The 19002-nt window shown below is 55.2% G+C and overlaps 4 protein-coding genes across 7 annotated transcripts; 3 read left to right on the top strand and 1 right to left on the bottom strand.

The window, feature by feature from the left end:
- Window positions 1–1664: 1664 nt before the first annotated feature.
- On the top strand, window positions 1665–6601 carry TMEM115 (transmembrane protein 115). The gene is made up of 2 exons (XM_077777238.1): window positions 1665–2984; window positions 5823–6601. The coding sequence occupies exons 1-2, from the start codon at window positions 2134–2136 to the stop codon at window positions 6025–6027; spliced, it is 1056 nt and encodes a 351-aa protein (XP_077633364.1). The 5' UTR covers window positions 1665–2133; the 3' UTR covers window positions 6028–6601.
- Window positions 6602–7185: 584 nt separating this feature from the next.
- CYB561D2 (cytochrome b561 family member D2) lies at window positions 7186–9949 on the bottom strand. Of its 3 annotated transcripts, none has more exons than XM_077777211.1 (4): window positions 9835–9949; window positions 9267–9418; window positions 8781–8818; window positions 7186–8070 (listed from the first exon to the last, which is right to left on the bottom strand). In XM_077777211.1, exons 2-4 carry the CDS (start codon window positions 9391–9393, stop codon window positions 7567–7569), a joined length of 669 nt encoding a protein of 222 aa, XP_077633337.1. In that variant the 5' UTR covers window positions 9394–9418; window positions 9835–9949; the 3' UTR covers window positions 7186–7566. The 3 variants fall into 3 exon arrangements, with proteins under 3 accessions (XP_077633337.1, XP_077633336.1, XP_077633335.1); XM_077777210.1 differs by having other exon boundaries at window positions 9764–9845; XM_077777209.1 differs by having other exon boundaries at window positions 7191–8070; window positions 9844–9949.
- Window positions 9950–10055: 106 nt separating this feature from the next.
- Window positions 10056–13447, top strand: NPRL2 (NPR2 like, GATOR1 complex subunit). The gene is made up of 11 exons (XM_077777241.1): window positions 10056–10250; window positions 10784–10875; window positions 10977–11145; window positions 11285–11393; window positions 11854–11990; window positions 12082–12179; window positions 12302–12338; window positions 12457–12550; window positions 12626–12743; window positions 13002–13144; window positions 13231–13447. Exons 1-11 carry the CDS (start codon window positions 10173–10175, stop codon window positions 13296–13298), a joined length of 1143 nt encoding a protein of 380 aa, XP_077633367.1. The 5' UTR covers window positions 10056–10172; the 3' UTR covers window positions 13299–13447.
- A 1113-nt stretch (window positions 13448–14560) lies between these two features.
- On the top strand, window positions 14561–18774 carry ZMYND10 (zinc finger MYND-type containing 10). 2 transcript variants are annotated; one of them, XM_077777207.1, is made up of 12 exons: window positions 14561–14824; window positions 15082–15190; window positions 16088–16204; window positions 16326–16379; window positions 16499–16636; window positions 16740–16828; window positions 16921–17021; window positions 17347–17519; window positions 17735–17860; window positions 17943–18064; window positions 18185–18310; window positions 18399–18774. In XM_077777207.1, exons 1-12 carry the CDS (start codon window positions 14733–14735, stop codon window positions 18472–18474), a joined length of 1323 nt encoding a protein of 440 aa, XP_077633333.1. In that variant the 5' UTR covers window positions 14561–14732; the 3' UTR covers window positions 18475–18774. The 2 variants fall into 2 exon arrangements, with proteins under 2 accessions (XP_077633333.1, XP_077633334.1); XM_077777208.1 differs by lacking the exon at window positions 14561–14824 and adding an exon at window positions 14861–14934.
- Window positions 18775–19002: the final 228 nt, after the last annotated feature.

Raw genomic sequence — 19002 nt, 5'->3', positions numbered from 1 at the left:
CCCCCCCCCCCCCCACAGAGGTTTCCTAATACTGCTGATGCTCACTCTCTTAAGACACACACTTTGCACTCACCTGGTGGGCAGCCAGCTTACACCTTAGACTTGAATCTAGTTTAGCTCCATAGCACAGATAAACAAATGGAGACTAAGTCTCCTCTCTCGCTTGGTGAGAAAGGCAAGAAATCAGCAAAGATTTCAGCTAGAAACCTGAGGTGACCTGGCTAGGGGGGCCATCGGATACTAAATAAATGCAGGAGCACATTCTGGGCCTTAGCAAAGACACTCTTCCTCACTCCTCCTGCAGTGGCTGGCCACAGAACAATGCCTAACTAGTAACCCCTGAGAGAATTCCCATGCCCTGCAAGAGCCCCTCGGTCCCAGGGTAGGGTTGCTAGATAAAATGTAGAACATCCAGTGGAATTTGAATTCAGATAGAAGATGAATGTTTTTTAGTATGTTTCTAATATTGTATGATACATAACAATCCTAAAAAAAAAACAACTGGGGACTGGGGACATGCTTACACTAAAAATTATTCATTTATCTGAAATTCAAATTTGATTGAACACCCTGTATTTGGATTTGCTAAAGCTGGCAACCCTACCCTGGCATCCAGTGAAAACCCAGACCCTAGACAAAGAAAAGAGTGTCAACACCCTTTGTATCTGGAAAGTTATGCGCACATTGGAAGTTGTCCTGAGATCAGTGGCTGAGAAAGGATTCTGCACTTTATACGTGTGTTCTGTCGTGTATAATTATTTTAACTATATGCACATTTTTAAAAAGTAACTTAATACACCAAAAAATCAGTTTGCACAGGACACAAACTGCCAGAAGCTACCATTGCAGTAAGGTGGGGGCCCTGGGCCACCCAGGCCTATGTCTGGGAGGGGAGACCTCTCTTCCTCAGGGCCAGAGATAAGAAATCTGTGATGGGGAAGAGAGTCACTAAAAGCAGTCCAGCCTTGACTTTTTGGGGGCAGGAGAGATGCGTTCAAGTAGCAGCTCCACAACACTTGTAACAAGGGCAGCCTGGGCAACACACTCACTGAGCCCCCAGAGTGGACTGGCATTTTACACCACCTTCCCCTTGAACACTCACCGTAATATTATATCCATTTTACGGTCCATGAAACTGAGGAAACTTAGCCAGTGTCGCACAACCGCCAAATGGCAGGGCAAGAATTCCAATCTGGGTCAGATCCCATACACCTGGGTCACACACACAACAGACTGAGGAAGTTTCGGGAGTTTCCGCACACTGGTACGCACACCAAGGCCATCAACATCCTTACCCACACACCTGCCCACAAAGACACACTCAGATGTACTCAGCTGCACATACACGGGGCTACTGTTCCCAGAAAATTCAGCAAGCGCGCGTCTGCAGTTTTGCTGCCGCGCAGGTACCCGCAGCTTTCCCCAGGTTAGGGAAGCTATTGACTCCCACTTCCCGGCAACCAGAGGAAACGGTCCGGAGAACTACAACTCCCAAGCACACCCTCCCCTTACCAACCGTAATGCCCCCGGAGCACAGCTTCCTGGAACTTGTAGTTTTATCCAGAAACATGATTTCCGCTCGTCCCCCGGCTTCGGCCGAGGACTCCATGTCCCAGCATGCCGTAGAGCCGGAAGGGCATCCCACCGCGGCCGGGAGCGCGCAAGCGCAGCACCCCTGTTTGTCGGTGCCTGGGAAGGGAGGAGGTACGCTCGTAGCCAAGACCGAGGCCGAGCCGGAGCTGACGAGACCTGACTGGGGCCCAGAACTAGGCTCCAGTCCCACACAGATCGTAGGGCCCCCGAGTGGATGGAGTAGGCCGAGCCGTGAGATCAACGCCAGCCCGGTCAGCTCGGCGCGGGGCCCACAGGGCAGGCAGACAAGCAGGCGTGCCGAAGCCTCCCAGGGCCTTACCTCAGGTCCCCAGCAAGGGGCCTAGGCCCCGGCCCCGCGACCAGGCCCAACTTGGCCCTTTGGCACCGGAGCCGACCTGACGAGAAGTGGAGTCTTCACCGGGGCCATAGGCCAGTGACTAGGCCGGGCCCGGGCCTCCCGTCGGGGCCGGACTGGGGCGAGGCCCCGGGGAGGCCCCTAACACACTAGACCCTTCCCTCAGGCCGACGCCCTTCGGGAAGATGCAGCGCGCCCTACCGGGCGCCCGCCAGCACTTGGGGGCCATCCTGGCCAGCGCCAGCGTGGTGGTAAAGGCCCTGTGTGCAGCAGTACTCTTCCTCTACCTGCTGTCCTTCGCCGTGGACACGGGCTGCCTGGCGGTTACCCCAGGCTACCTCTTTCCGCCCAACTTCTGGATCTGGACCCTGGCCACCCATGGGCTGATGGAACAGCACGTGTGGGATGTGGCCATCAGCCTTGCCACAGTGGTGGTGGCTGGACGTTTGCTGGAGCCTCTCTGGGGGGCCTTGGAGCTGCTCATCTTCTTCTCAGTGGTGAACGTGTCAGTGGGGCTGTTGGGGGCCTTTGCCTACCTCCTCACCTACATGGCTTCCTTCAACTTGGTCTACCTTTTCACTATCCGCATCCACGGAGCCCTGGGCTTCCTAGGTGGTGTCCTGGTGGCACTCAAGCAAACCATGGGGGACTGTGTGGTCCTGCGTGTGCCCCAGGTGCGCGTCAGCGTGGTGCCTATGCTGCTGTTGGGGCTGCTGCTGCTGTTGCGGCTGGCCACGCTGCTCCAGAGCCCAGCACTGGCCTCCTATGGCTTTGGCCTGCTCTCCAGTTGGGTGTATCTTCGCTTCTACCAGCGCCATAGCCGAGGCCGAGGGGACATGGCTGACCACTTTGCTTTTGCCACCTTCTTCCCTGAGATCCTGCAGCCCGTGGTGGGGCTGTTGGCGAACTTGGTGCATGGCCTCCTGGTGAAGGTAAAGATATGCCAGAAGACAGTGAAGCGCTATGATGTAGGTGCCCCGTCTTCCATCACCATCAGCCTCCCAGGCACAGACCCTCAAGACGCAGAAAGGAGAAGGTACTGTGGAGTATTCCAAAACTTTGTTGAACTAGGAGAGTATTTTGTAATCAAGTCCCATATCGTCTGTTATACTTGCTGTATGTTGGCTGGCAGTCAAGGGTCAGGTGTTGCGGCAGACTCAGAAAGAGATAAAATCCAGTTTGTGGTCTTGAGAAACTCAGCAGTTAGGAGTCTAGGCTCCAGTAGGTGCTTTCCAACATTAAGGCGTGAAAGTTGCCTTTCTCACCACTCAGGCCACTTAACAAGTCTCAAGAAATGCTCAGTGTCCTCCAATACTGTGTGAGGGGTTAAGGGAAGGCCAGATACACATAATCCTGATCATCTCAGATACTCATCTCAGAAAAACATAGACACTGGTCCTATGGGAGCCAGAAACAACCTGCAGGTCTTTTTTCCCCTGTGAGGGAGGAACAAAGAGACCTGGGATTCTTAAGAGGCAGTCTGGCCACCCCTATTTCCAAATGCTGAACCATGTCCTTTTCCTGGATCTTAAAAATTCATATGCTGTGCTTCTCTGCCACTTATTGAGAGGGAAGTTTGGGGTACTACAGCTCGTCCCTCTAGCATGTATATGTCACCAACCCCAGGGGGCAGACCTTGTAACTCACTGCGGAGCCTGCTGACTACAACAGGGAGTGGAGACAACCTTTTTCGCTATCTGTAAACCAAGCCATCTACACTATCTGGAGTCCCAGATGAATTATTCACTGAATGCACCTAGGGCAAGGCAGATCTTTTTTTAATCCAACTCTCTGGCTCTCTCTCCCCCAGGTCTGACCAGAGTGGTAACAGCTCCATTTCCAACATTATTGTTGAGGGGTTGGTTTTGGTTTTGGTTTTGGTTTGAGGCACTTACTTTAGTAGTGAAACTTGGAGCAGGCTCTGCTCCTCCTCTCAGCCTCTGCCTTTGCTCACCTGTGAAATGTATTCTTGGCAGGCAGTTTTATGAATTCAGCTGAGTTATCCCTGTGCTTACTCTCCACTGGGGCTGTGGATTTGAGCATGGGACACACCCCTTTCTTGAAGGGGTTTCCAGCTGGGAAAGTGCCACAGATTATTATGGCCGAAGGTGGTAGATGTTGAAACGTACACAAGGCATGCCGCGGGGCGTAAGTGTGGGCCCTACAGTTTCGTCTCTATGGCTGATGAATTCTAAAGACTGAGGTCTGTCTTCACTTTACCCAGTGGAGGAGATGGAACCAAGAGGGCTGGACCTGGTAGAAACTGAGTTGTCCTATCTCTGCAGGTGGGGCCAAGACACGGTGGTGACTCCTTTTAGAGAGAAGTCTGGATTGTTAGAGTTGACTGGCATTTCTTTTTTTGTTGTTATTTTTTATTTATTTCTGAGAGAGAGAGATCGTGAGCAGGGGAGGGTCAGAAAGGGAGGGAAATACAGAATCTGAAGCAGGCTCTAGGCTCTGAGCTAGCTGTCAGCACAGAGCCGGACGCAGGTCTCGAACCTACGAACCGTGTGATCATGACCTGAGCTGAAGTCAGACGCTTAACTGACTGAGCCACCCAGGTGCCCCTTGACTGGCATTTCAGAACACCTCTGCTCAGGCCCAAGAAAATGGCAGGTTGGGATAGGGAAGGTTGTCAGGATGTGGGTTCTGGCCTAGCCTTCTGGTTGTTTCTACTCCAACCAGTTGGACATCTGGCGGCATGCCATTCCCAAACCCAAATGGCTACTAGTAGTGGGGAGACAGGTTTTCCTGTCTTTGACCCTCATGCAAAAGTGCCTAGCATGCCATTACCTCTCTATGTTGGCAGGCTTTAGACAGAATTGACAAGGCAGTCTCCAGGATGGAAGCCTGGGTAGCACAGGGAAGGACTGTCCTGTCTATGCCAGTTTGCACGTGTCAGGCTGGAGGACAGGGTGGAATTGTGCTAGGGTTTTCTGTGCCCGTGTTCTTGTTGCCTTTCCTGTCATGTTCCCTGGCATGGTGGCAGTTTTGATTCTCTGCTGGAACTTGGAAGGCTAGACCAGGCTGTCCCCCATGCTTAGAGCACAGAGGTTCAGGCATCAGGGTTTCATAGTGACCACTAGAGGAAGTATCACCTGACAGCATGGCCATTCCACCTCCTGGTTGACCAGGGTCCCAAGTGCACGTGTGTATCTTCTAGTCACTCTCTCACCTCCCCCTGAGTGAGGTCTGAAAGGGTTTGTCCAGTGGAACCAGTAGGCTTTGGCCTTTGTCTCTCTTAATGGGCTGTTCCTCCTCCTCTTTCTGCAAGGGTTTGGTGTGTCCTTGCTCTAACACAGGTACTGGTGGCTTTGGGGATTCTTCTTGGAATGAGAACATTAGAGTCAGGAGGGACGGGCTGACCCAAGTTGGCCCTGCTTCCCAAGTTGAGATCCAGGGTAGGTGCTCAGGTTCCACCATTCCCCACAGACCCTTGCCAAGAGATTCAAAACACCCCTAACGAAGAGAGAGGAAGAAGTAATAACCCTCTCCTTGGATGTCATACCAGTGCCCAGGCCAAAACTCCCACGTTCAAAGACTCCTCCCACCCATCATACCAGCTCTGCCCATGTTTAGGCACCACCCTCAGAATCATTCATGGGACTGGCCTCATGGGCAGTCTGGCAGATGCCCTTCTGGCCACCTCAGTCTGAAGGTGCACTGGCTATGAAGGGAAAGCACTGCAGCCTTTGGGAACTTCTCCTGATGGCAGAAGAGGCCCTGTCCAGTCCCTGGGGAGCCCTGGACCCTGCACGGTGAAGGGAAATACCTAGAATTCTGAGAGCGGTCTGGGTGGTAGGGGGAGTCAGCTTCATGGGGGAAGAGTACAGGGCATGAGCCAAGTGACTTGTCCTCTTTCCTCTGGCTCCAGGCAACTGGCCCTGAAGGCCCTCAATGAGCGGCTGAAGAGAGTGGAGGACCAGTCTGTCTGGCCAAGCATGGACGACGATGAAGAGGAGGCAGGGGCCAAGGTGGATAGCCCCCTACCCTCAGACAAGGCCCCAACGCTCCCAGGGAAGGGGGCTGCCCCAGAATCCAGCTTGATCACCTTCGAGGCAGCTCCCCCGAAGCTGTAACTCCAAACCACCTTGAGTGTAGGCGCCTCCTCTCCCAAGCCCCTCCTTGACACCTCTCAGCTACTACAGGGCACTGACTGCTCTGAGAAGGAAGAAGCCTTGCTGGGGGTTTCCACAGCCTTCTGCTATTTCTCGCCAACACTACCCAGGACTCTTGCTACCTGGTTCCAGCTCCAGACAACCACTATGCCAGGCATGGGGCCTCTGAAGCGTCAGCCAGCCCGGGCCATCTGAGGTAAGACTGTACCTCAGCAGATAGCCCCAAGCAAACGGCTGCAGGGACAATGGTGCCACAACTCCTGGGCCAACCCTCATGCCTGATACTGGTTGCCAAGAGCCCTGAGCCAAGGCAAGGATTTGCCAAAAACGTTCTGGGGGTCCAGCCAGTGCAGGGCTGCACATTCCTGCCCACCCTCAGAAAGACTGTTCATGTGAAAATTTCTGATTCCCTCTGCTGTGGCTATGGCTGCTTCCTGGCCAGAAGAGCCACGGCTCCCAAGTATTTTCTACAGGACCACTTGAGTGGGCAGCGGAGCCCAGCCTCGCAGTATCAATAAAGCAGTTCTTTGAGGTATGGCTCCTGGGCTCTATCAGACCACCTTGTGCAGCCCCCTCATCAAGTTCAACTGTAAAGTTAGGGACTTTAGGTTCAAGGACTTGGTCTCCCTAGCAACTCCAGCTGAATAAGGAGCCTATTGCCCCCACTCCCCCTACCACCACTGTTAAACAGCCTTCCCAGAGCTGTCACTTCAGATCCTTACTCATTTTCCCTCCCTCTGATTCCCAGTCAGGGACGCCCTGCCCAGAGGGTCTGATGGTTGAGGGTCTCTCTATCACAAAGAGCGTTCTTATCAGTGGCTCACCCCCAAGACAGTGATCAGTGCTTGACACCTATGGAAACAGCCCATCCCCAGCTCCCACCATGTCACTGTCCACATCTAACCACCAGTTTGGTGACACCAGCACAGTATGCAGCCAGAGGAGTGAAAGGACACATAGCTGTACCACTCACAGCTACAGCTCTAGGGCCCTGGGGGGCACAGGAGGCAGCCAGACCCTCAGAGCTCATGTGCTGGGAGAGTTTCAGCCCCTCAGTGAGCTGCCAGAGACAGGGGTCCCCATCTTGCCCAGCTGCCTGTTTCTTCATGCTGACAGCATTAGCAAGAACTATCCCCAACTCCCATCCAGTCTTTTTTTCCTCCCATCTGGTCTTTTCAGTCATTCTTTTTTATTTTGTTTTTTTCTCTCCTGTAATTTCTGGACATACCAGTACACGTATGAGTTGAGTTCCTGGGGAAGCAGGTTTGCAACCCCAGCTTCACCCAGACATCATCTATAAGCTCCTCTGGGACAGGACAGAAGAAAAGGGGAAGCACTCCACCATAGGAGCAAGCAAAAATGTCACACACAAGACTCCTACTCTAGACTGCCCCAGTGCCTGAGGTGTCGTCATGACTTAGTCAGCTGAAAGAGTCCAGGAGGGCCCAGCCCCCACTACTACACTGAGGGACAAATCCAGGCTTCTAGGCTAGGAAGAGCTCACGGCTGGATCCTTTTGCGGTACAGGTAGGCATTGCTCACCTGACTCATGATGACCAGACTGGTAATGACAGGGCATAACACAGCAAGGTACCAGACCCCACCAGTGACTGTGGCGGTGAACCAGAGCGAGCACATGCCCAGCAAGAGGCTGGCACTACCCAGAAGGTAGCCCACTAGCCCAGAAGTGGCATGGTATAGCTTGAGCTTAGCCAGGGGCCAGCGCGGCAGCAGTTTAGGGTAGAGGAGTGCCACTCCACCTGAGCACTGCAACCCTGCCCACAGCACAGCTATCAGCCCTGCCCGCCCATGCCACGTGGCTAGGTGGGCCTTGCCAAGCTGTTCCTTATGGAGGATGACAAGACCTAGGCCCAGCAGTGCACACAGCAGGGCAACCAGCTGCAGTACCCAGTGGCAGCGTGCTCGGCCCTTCCGTGAGAGGGAGCGCAGCAGCGAACTCTCAGGAGAGAACACCAGCAGTGCTTCGGTCATCAGGAAAGAGAACTGGGGAAACAGGGATGGGAAACTAAGTCAGGGTGTGGCCCACTGAAAGGGAAAAGAGCTTTAGATAACTTTCTGAGCTGCCAGTCACTGTGGGCAGATTCCCCCTCTCCATTCTCTACCCTATGACAAGAGTATCCATTGGGGGGGGGGCAAGAGTGGGGAGCTCTATCAGGGACAGAACATCTGCCCCCAAGTAACTGGCAAGAGGTATGTACGGCTCCACATATCTTCCTAGGTGCTATTTTGACATGTCATGTCTGCTATTATTACCTAGCAAAATGAGGCTTGAGATGTGGCAGTTATAAATGATTCACAAGCTCCGTTTCCCTGACACAGGGCTAGATACAATTTCTTGGCAAGAGGTGGCCACATGGGTGCACCATTTCAGGGAAAATTAGATGCATCACAATAAATTAAGGTAAAAAGAGACACAGGTACACCCAGAAATCATTTTCCAAGCTGCCTGAAGGTGGATGACCCTTCATTTTGTGTTCAGACAAATTTGCCCTGGATTTTGAACACTACAGTTCAAGTCTGGTATATACACTACAGGCAGGTGTTGCAGGATGCAACTCCTCAAGTTCCACGTTCCATCCCTTCAAAGAGCTGTTAAGTGTCCATAAGGATTCAAAAGCTGCCAGGGCTACCACCCATACCATAGAGGCTATGCTCCCTCCCACCCCTAAGAGCTGGCCAGAGACACTACTTACAGCCAGAGACATAAGCGCGGGGTGCCAGGAGAAGAGACCTGGAATGAAGAGGAGGCTTTGTGAGGCTGAGGCAAGATGAACCCAGCCACATCGATTCCTACAGTCTGAGGAAAATGGGCAGCGCATCGCCCGAGGGAATGCTGCCAAAATACTAAGACCCCTCCTACTGCAACAAGCTCACCCCATACCTATCCTTGCTTCCTGGTCCCTCCCTGGAGCAGAGGGCATGCTTGGCCACTCCTCTGCCAGGCCTCCCTCCTTCTCGTAGCACTTCACACAAGGCAGCCAAGTGGAGCACCAAGACAAGGAAAGAAAAGCCAAACTGACAGAGCCCCCTCACTCACCTCCTCCCCATTTATTCCTCCAGCATAGTCCTCCAGCCAACCAAGCCTTTCCCAGGAATCAGGCCCAAGGCTTCCTATTGCTCCTGCTCCCAACGAGGAGGGGCACTTTCCTTCCCAGAAGTCAACTATGAATTCTACTTACTGGAGCCAGGCCTGGCAAGCACAGCCACAAAGATGGTAAAGCCCAGGGCCACAAGGTGGGCAGCAGCCCCTGAGGCAGTGCGCAGAGCTCGGTAGATGTGCGACTCGGTCTCCACAGAAAGGGCCATGGTCAACCAGGCCAGTGGCTGGAGCCTGAAAGCATAATATAATGAGCAAGGGTCTCAGATGCCTGCTGTCCACTCCTCACACTGGAGCAAGGGCTGCAGGGCAGGAATGCCACGCTCTTCCAAGAAGTTAAGGTAGGAAGGGGCAGTACCAAGACAGGCACCAGTAACAGTCGAGGGCTGGCGGCCTGTCAGCGTGTACCCAGCATCTGAACTGGCAGTGATCACTGGCCCACCTTCCAGGTAGGATGCGCAAGGCCGCGTAATAGACTACAAATCCCAGCGTGCATCACGCCGTCACCGGCCGGGAACGCCAGAAGGAAGCGCGTGAAGCACTATGGATATTGTAGTTCCCATCTGCGCACCAACTTACAGACTGAATCCCTTCGCACACAGTCTCCCCACGTGCCGCTGGCATGCTGCCCCTACACGCTACGGACTCGCCTGCCTCACCCGCAGCGCCGACCCGACGCGGTGGTTTCTTCCCGAGAAAGCGGGGATACTCAGGCCCCTGCCGCGCGCACTGCCGCTCCGTCGCGGAGCCGCTTCACTTCCGGGTGCGACGTCTACCTACCCGGGACTTCCTGGGACAGGCTCCACCACAACCACCCCCCCCAGCCACACCTCTCCGTCGTGCTGCGCAGGCGCCGTTGAGCAGACAGCTTGATGGGTGTGTGAGTGCGCAGGCGTGCCTGATTAGACCCAAGCGTTCGGCCTCTTTCCGACGGGTGTTCGCAGGAGTCCAGGAGCCAGAGGCTACAGACCTGGGCTCTGCTGGCGCCATGGGCAGCGGGTGCCGTATAGAATGCATATTCTTCAGCGAGTTCCACCCCACGCTGGGACCCAAGATCACCTATCAGGTGCCATCCGGACTCGCGGGGCCGGGGGCAGAGAGGGACGGGGAGAGGGACGCTCTCGGGAGCTCAAGCAGGCTGCGTGGAAGCGGTGGATTTCCGTGCCCGGTGCTGCACGCAGGCACACCACTCCTTCATTCGTGTAGAATCTGAACCGAAAGAATACTCAGACCCAGATCCCAGGCTCCCAGTGTGGCGGAGCAAACATCCCATAGCTATTGTGGGAAATCGAGCTGTGGGGACCCAGAGGAGGTGCCAGTTACCAATAGAGACAGAGATGCGCGGTCCAATAGTATCCCTAGATGCTTAGGAGTGTAAATGGAGAAGAGAGTGTGCCAGGTAGGGGAAACAGCATATGCAAAAGTCGGGAGGCAGGTGAGAACCTGGCGTGTGTTTGGAAACACAAAGGAGTCGTAGGCCTGGATGCATGGGAGAAAGGTGAAACGCTGAACAAGAGGGTTTAGGCATTGGGGTTCCCCCAAGTTACTCTGCCTAGTACGAAGGTCCACTAAGGGGCCTCTTGCCACTCCGCTCCCCAGGTCCCTGAAGACTTCATCTCCCGGGAGCTGTTTGATACAGTCCAAGTGTACATCATCACCAAGCCAGAGCTGCAGAACAAGCTTATCACTGTGTGAGGCCCTAGTGGGGAAAGAGGGGGATGTCCCAGGAGGAGTGGACAAGTTTGGGGGCAGGAAGAGCCTGACTCTATTCCCACCTGTTCCCCCTATCCAGCACAGCCATGGAGAAGAAACTGATCGGCTGCCCTGTATGCATCGAGCATAAGAAATACAGCCGCAATGCCTTGCTCTTCAACCTAGGCTTCGTGTGTGACGCCCAGGCCAAGACCTGTGCCCTTGAGCCCATTGTCAAAAAGCTGGCTGGCTACCTGACCACACTGGAGGTCTGCAACAAAATGGGCTTGAGTGGATGGGCAGGCAGACAAATGTTTGTAAAGCCCTCCAGACCTGGGAATCTGCCAGGGCAGGATCCTGGCCAGGGGTCCCAGGGTGTGCCTACCATGTTGTCCATGCTCCATTCAGCTAGAGAGCAGCTTCGTGTCAACAGAGGAGAGCAAGCAGAAGTTGGTGCCCATCATGACCATCTTGCTGGAGGAGCTAAATGCCTCAGGCCGATGCACTCTGCCCATTGGTATGGCCCAGCCTTTGCAAGGACAGCAGAGTGGTAGAGGAGGAACGGGAACATGGCAAGGGAATGCAAGCCCAGCCATGGACAAGACTCATGAACAAATAGCCATGAGCTGGGTTGATGATGTTCAAGGTCCAGTGCATGTTGGGATTTGGGATGTGAAGGCCATGCTCCATGCTCCTTGGGCATGTTCCCTTCCTTCTCTGGACCTATCTCTTTTTCCATGAAAGGGGAAGATTGGGGGTGCCTGGCTGACTCGGTCAGTAGAGCATGTGAGTCTTGATCTGAGGGTTGTGAGTTCCAGCCCCACAATGGGTATAGAGTTTACTTTAAAATGGGGAGGTGGGGAGATTGGCCCTACCCAGAGCCACCCATCTGTATCAAGAGCTTCTGGGAGGACTGGAGGGTAATTGAGGGCCTCTTAAAGAAGATGACACTGAAGATATGGGTGGGTCCCTTGCAGATGAGTCCAACACCATCCACTTGAAGGTGATTGAACAGCGACCTGACCCTCCTGTGGCCCAGGAGTATGATGTGCCTGTTTTTACCAAAGACAAAGAGGATTTCTTCAACTCACAGTGGGACCTCACCACACAACAGGTGTGCTAGCCCTCCCTGGGTATCATCACATAGGACTGGCCACAGCCCACTCCTCATCCCACTCCTACTGACCCTGCCCTGCCCTGCCCAGATCCTGCCCTACATTGATGGCTTCCGCCACGTCCAAAAGATCTCAGCAGAGGCAGATGTGGAGTTAAATCTGGTGCGCATCGCCATCCAGAACTTACTGTAAGTGGGGCAACAGTCACACTCAGGACAGGATTGCTAGCCAGGGAAGAGCCTGGGGACCCTGAGTGTGGGGGCTTGGGAAGGCATGGCCCTCAGAAGCTGAACACAACTATCTCCCCCAGGTATTATGGTGTGGTGACACTGGTGTCCATCCTCCAGGTAGGTGAGTCTGGGGTCTGGTTAAGCAGAGAGTGAATCATGTGGCTTGGCCAGACTGGGGCTGTGTCAGACTTCCAAGCCCCTCACTCAGCCCCCTGTGCCTCCTGCTACCCTCCAGTATTCCAATGTGTACTGCCCGACACCCAAGGTCCAGGACCTGGTAGATGACAAGTCTCTCCAGGAGGCGTGTTTATCCTATGTGACCAAACAAGGTAGTGGCGGGCTCTGGGGGAGGCCATCTTGGGGAGGGCAGAGCTACAAGCAGATCTGACCCCTGGTGCCCACAGGGCACAAGAGGGCCAGTCTCCGGGATGTGTTCCAGCTGTACTGCAGCCTGAGCCCTGGCACTACTGTGAGAGATCTCATTGGCCGCCACCCCCAGCAGCTGCAGCGTGTTGATGAACGGTCAGAAGGGGATTCCCAGGGGCATGAGGGGTTTGATACTCTGAAGTATCTGAAGCCCTGGGTTAGAGAGGAATCAGGAGATTCCCAGTGAGCAGAATCATGTGGCATTGGTAATTCAGGCAGGCTCTCTGAAGATGTGTTTGGAGGCCAGTCTGGTCACTGAGACAAAATCAGAAGGGAGACTGCAGGAAAGAGTTGGCCTGGCTGGAGGATGTCCTGGCCAGGGCATCACCCTTCTTTCCCTCAATCCCACCCCAGGAAGCTTATCCAGTTCGGCCTTATGAAGAACCTCATCCGGCGACTACAGAAGTATCCCGTGCGGGTGTCTCGGGAGGAGCGGAGCCACCCTGCCCGGCTTTACACAGGCTGCCACAGCTACGATGAAATCTGTTGCAAGACAGGTGGGGGCAGGCAGCGCAGCTGAGGTGGGGGCAGGGCAGGGTGGTCAAACCAAGGTTACTCACCTCACCTGCACTGTCCCAAACAGGCATGAGCTACCATGAGCTTGATGAACGGCTGGAAAATGACCCCAACATCATCATCTGCTGGAAGTGAGCCTGGGATAGGCTGGTCTAGGCACATGGCTGTGGCTACTCTCTCCTGCTAAGCCTTGCCTGGTGCATGAAGGCTAGACTGGTAGACTAGTCCATACTGTCTCAAGGTTAACCCTCACTTCTGTGAATAAAATCATCCATTTCATCCTGCTTTTATTGAGTACCTCTTCTGAACCAACCATCGGAGAACTGGCAGTGAAATAGCTGAGGTCCTGGCACCTTGTGCGCCATCTGGTGGGCAGGACCGACTATTGACAAGTAAATGTGCCCCGGTAATTATAAACTGAAATAAACAGCCAGAAACAATCAGGAAGCTGTGATGAAGAATGACTTGGGGTGGGAGCTGGGGCTGTTCTGGATTAAATGGGCAAGGCAGGCCTCGTGGAGGTGACTTGAGCTGAGGCCTGGAGGAGTAAGAGTATTCCAGGCAGAGGGAACAGGTGCGAAGCCATGAAGTAAAAGCAACTTTAGGATGTATGAGGAACCTGGGGCACCTGGGTGGCTCAGGTGGTGGTGGCTCAGTCGGTTAAGCTTCCGACTTCAGCTCAGGTCATGATCTCACAGTTTGTGGGCTGGAGCCTCTGCATCACGCTTTCTGCTGTCAGTTGGAGCCTGCCTCAGATCCTCGGTCTCTCTCTGCACCTCCCCCCCTCAAAAATAATTAAACATTAAAAAGGGTGTGTGTGTGTGTGTGTGTGTAAGGAACCCAAAAGAGGCCCACGGGCTGGAACATGGGAGACAACGGGGCAGAAGGACAACAAATGAAGTACCGAGGTAAGGAGGGGGCAAGACCATAATACTGCAGAATTGCTGGTAAGCTATTTTGGACATACTATTTCGAGGACTAGAGACGAACAGAGTCACCCAAAAAAAGACTACAGCAGTTACTTCGTGACACGTGATGGTAGGTAGCCTGCTAGGCTAGGATTGAGAGACATGGGCATTGCGCAGTACTTTAGGGAGGTGGATCTGAGCAAAAGACATACTAGAGCCAGGAAGCCACGGAAAGGCGGTACGGCTGAGACGGAGTCGCTGCAGGAAGAGCTGGTGGAGGCGAGGTGACCCCATCCCTATGCGGGTCGACTTAACGTCCGAGAAGGGAGCCTAGGCCACCCAAGTCTGGCCACTCAGGGCAGACCCATGAGCCGCAGGTGGATGTGAAGGAGAAAGCTCTGGGAGTCCAAAGAGGGCTGCTAACTGCAGCCAGGAAAGAGAGGCGGGCGGGGGCGGGGCCGGCGCCTGCGCAGCCGGGACTCCCCCGTTTCCATGGCGGCGAAGACCCACGCGCCCCAACCGGTCGGCAACGGCTGTGTTCGAGACCTCGACCCTGCGGGACACGGTCGTTCTCGAAAGTTTCAGCACCCTCACTTCAGCGTCGGCTGCTGCCCGGGGTCAGCTGAGCCCTGCCTTCCCCCTGTCTGTCCCCGGCCACAACATGGGCGACCTGGAGCTACTACTGCCGGGGGAGGCTGACGTGCTCGTGCGGAGGTTGCGCAGCTTCCCGCTGCTCGAGATGGGCTCCGGAGGGTGAGGCAGCTGGATCAGAGTCAGGCGGAGTCGTGGGGCCAGAATCCTTGAATGGGGGAGTATGGGCCTGACACTGGGGGAAAGGGTGCCCGTTGTGGAGGAGCCTCCAGGTGAGAAGACGAAGCTCAAGTTAGGGGTCCTGATTCCCCTCTGGCCCCTCGGAATCAGGTTGGGCTTCAATAGGACCGGCCCTCACCCCACTCCTACTGCACATAATGTGCACTCAAATGCACATACACTCCTGCTTTCTGGGGCAGGTGGATCCAGCAGCATGAGAACTTGGAGAAGCTGAACATGCAGGCCATCCTTGATGCTACAGCCAGCCAGAGTGAGCCCATCCAAGAGCTGCTGGTCACCCATGGGAAGGTACGCTGGGGCCACAGGCAGGGTTCCTGCCTTCCCACCATCTCCCACACCACCTCTCTACTAATCAGGAGCACCCTTGGTGCCTGCACTTGTCTTCCCCAAGGGAAAAGAGAGGAGTGTGTTGCACATTTGATTTTGCACCCCTTTTGGACAAGACCCTGGCACACCAGGCCAAGTGTGAGGCGTGGGTTGGTTTGGAAGACAGTTATGGATCATACAACAGCCTAGGCTGTAGGGGGAGGGCCTAACTTCTGAAAACATCCTTGAATAGACTATCAGGCCAGCAGGGGCCCTCACTGAAATGGGGGTGGGACTTAGGCATGGAAGGAGGCATCTTTCCTAACTTGAGAGAGGAGTTGTTAATCAGGGATCAACCTGGCTGGAGCATGAGCCAGGAGGTGGCTGGAAAAAGTGACCTCAGATACCACTTGACAAAGGGTTCCTCTGCAAAGAAAAGGTGGAGGCCCCTAATGGAGTTGAGGGGGAAAGACTAGAAAACCGTGCAGGGCCTTGAGTAAAGGTGAGGTCAAGACACACCAGAACTTTGGAAGAGCAGAGAACAGAGACAAGAAGAGAGAGGGCATGAGCAGGAGAGCCAGCCTGAGGGAATGCCTGGATAGGGACACAGGGGACAAGGGTGTAGGTGCAGGGTGGAGCAAGGCAACCTGTGGACAAGGCAAGAGCCAATTACAGGAAGCATGGAGGATGTCCCCACAGAGGTGTTGAGGACAGCTAGAAATGAAAGTCTAAGGTGCCAGAGAGAGTCTAGGAAGCTGCCTATGGGGAGAATCTAGGAGCCAAGGAGCATTTGAGGAGAGTCGGGCTGGGCTGAGCCAGGGATGGGAGGGTTGACAGGCCACGGTAGGCCTACTTCTGTCTTTCTCCTCCCCCTTAAAGATCCCAACACTGGTGGAGGAGCTGATTGCAGTGGAGATGTGGAAGCAGAAGGTGTTCCCTGTGCTGTGCAGGCTGGAGGACTTCAAGCCCCAGAACACTTTTCCCATATACATGGTGGTGAGCCGGGCTCCTGGGTCATATCCTGCCCACGCCTCTAGAGGGCCCTGGACTAGAGAAGAGAGCTGATAATAGCATCCTTCCTTCAGTAACCCCAGGCTCTGTCCTCTTTATCTGACAGGTACACCACGAGGCCTCCATCATCAACCTTCTGGAGACAGTATTCTTCCACAAGGTGAGGCATCAGCCCTCCCCACTAGCTACTGCTTCCAGCAAAGGCCTGAAGGGAGGGAGGTCGTGTCTATGTGGGAAGAGCATCAGAGACAGAATGTTTCCCTTCTGTCTGCCTCTCAGGAGGTGTGTGAGTCAGCAGAGGACACTGTCTTGGACTTGATAGACTACTGCCACCGAAAACTGACTCTGTTAGTGGCCCGGAGTAGCCATGGCGGCCCTCCTGAGGAGGAGGAGCCCCAGTACAGCACCCCCATGCAGGTAGGCTGAGATTCCCTCGGGATGTCAATGGCTTGACCAGGCTCTTTTGAGGCCTGAGCAGGCAGGGGGGTGGCCCAGCTTGAGCACCATTGTCGCCCCCCAGGAGCTGCAAAAACAGGCAGAGGTGATGGAGTTTGAGATCGCATTAAAGGCCCTCTCAGTGCTGCGCTACATTACAGACTGTGTGGACAGGTGGGCATCCCTGCCAGGGCTGGGACCTTCAGTGGAAGGCTGGGAGCCCCGGCCTGTAGCTTCTGCTCACTTCTCTCTACCACCACCTGTAGCCTTTCCTTGAGCACCTTGAACCGCATGCTCAGTACCCACAACTTGCCCTGCCTCCTGGTTGAACTGCTGGAGCACAGTCCCTGGAGCCGGCAGAAAGGAGGTAAATCCTCTCTGACCTGCCTAAACCCCAGCTCACTGCTTCCCGAACATCCTCCAGGATTTGTGGGGATGGGCAGCTTGCACACACAGACAGACAAACTATGCCCATTCGCCCATAGAGGATACCAGGATGCCTCCCCCAATATGGGTTTAGACCTGGGCTCTGCAGCAGGCAGAGTGTGTCCACTACCAAGGACTCCCCTGCTTTGGAACAAGCAGCACCCCCGCCTGGGCAAGTCGTGCGCTTGGGCAGCACCCCAGCCCATGCAGCTGTCTGACTCAGAGTGTGCAACATCTGCTCCCAGTGCACTGGTTCTTCTCCCCAGGCAAGCGGCAGCGATTTGAGGGTGGCCGTTGGCAGACAGTGGGCCCCTCAGAGCAGCAAAAGCTGAGCAAGTTGGATGGGCAGGTGTGGATTGCCCTGTACAACCTGCTACTAAGCCACGAAGCACGGGCCCGCTACTGCCTCACCAGCTTTGCCAAGGGACAGCTACTCAAGGTGGGGAACTCCTCCTGCATTGGTACCACTCCATCCCACACCTGCTGTTTATCACTGCCCACCTACATCAGCCCCAGTACTCTTTCCAGACCTCAAACCTCAGGTGATGAAGCAGCTAGTGGCACAATGTCCCCACATGCATTTCAACCCAGCCCAGCCCAGGTCCTCTCTGGTCAGCCCCACTTCACATTGGCCTCCCCCGGATTTCCTTGCAGCTTCGGGCCTTCCTCACAGACACACTGCTCGACCAGCTACCCAACCTGGCAGACCTGCAGGGCTTCCTGGCCCACCTGGCCCTGACCGAAACCCAGCCCCCTAAGAAGGACCTGGTGTTGGAACAGGTAGGGACTAGGAAGTTAGTTGCTCAGGGCCACTGTCCACTTTGCCAGCTCCTCCCTAACACTTTCCACTTCTCTCCCTCAGATCCCAGAAATCTGGGAGCGACTAGAAAGAGAGAACAGAGGCAAGTGGCAGGCTATTGCCAAACACCAACTGCAGCATGTATTCAGCCCCTCAGAGCAAGACCTGCGGCTGCAGGCACAAAGGTGGGGCCTGCTGAGTGGGCAGAAGGGGTGGGAGGCATGAAGAAGGCATGGACTCAGGCAGCAGTGCTCTTGTGCCCCCACCGGCCAGGCACAGCCAGGCTTTCCTGACCACTTTCCTAGATGGGCCGAGACCTACAGGCTGGACGTGCTAGAGGCAGTAGCTCCAGAGCGGCCCCCCTGTGCCTACTGCAGTGCCGAGGCCTCCAAACGTTGCTCACGATGCCAGAATGAATGGTATTGCTGCAGGTGAGAGTATCCTAGGGCCTTGGACTCCTAAGCCCCACTCCCATACCCCCCACAAGAACTGCATGCTCAATGGTCCACCTGCTTACAGGGAGTGCCAAGTCAAGCACTGGGAGAAGCATAGAAAGGCTTGCGTCTTGGCAGCCCAAGGTGACAGAGCCAAGTGAAGGCTACAGCTGCTGAGGGCCAACAATCCATGCGGTACACCCACTCAGAATGTGCCCTGAAACTCAGGATCTCAGCCTAGCCTCTGCCAGAGCCCCAGCTTCCCAGGTGGTGAGCACAGCGGGGAAGGGTGGAGCCGCCCACCCATCTCCCCCAGCAAAGCCCTCCCCACTTCCTGCCCTAACCAGCGGGTAGGCTGAGGGCGCTGCCTCAGCAAGCATGAGGCCTGGGCGGGGGCAAAGGCAAGGGCCGGATGTGGGGACCCTGTCGGTCTAACACAGTAAAGCTGGCCTCTAGAAACAGTCGGTCTCCGAGTGGCCTTTTGGGGTGGTCGTCGTCGTCAGCAGGATGGGTGTTGCTTCTAGGATGCGAGGAGAAAAGGAAAAAGAGGGCGGGGACTCTGCGAGATCGCGCCCGACTCCGCACCCTCGCCGCTCCACTCCGCCTCGGGCCGAGTTACGATTACGCCGCTCGGCCGGGTTCTCTCCCGCCGCCTTGCTCGGATCCCGGGGGCGGCGCTGCATCGGGGT

Source organism: Crocuta crocuta, unplaced genomic scaffold (assembly GCF_008692635.1).
Source record: "Crocuta crocuta isolate KB4526 unplaced genomic scaffold, BGI_CrCroc_1.0 scaffold77, whole genome shotgun sequence".
NCBI classification, from domain to species: Eukaryota; Metazoa; Chordata; class Mammalia; order Carnivora; family Hyaenidae; genus Crocuta; species Crocuta crocuta.
This window is presented reverse-complemented; position numbering and strand designations above follow the sequence as displayed.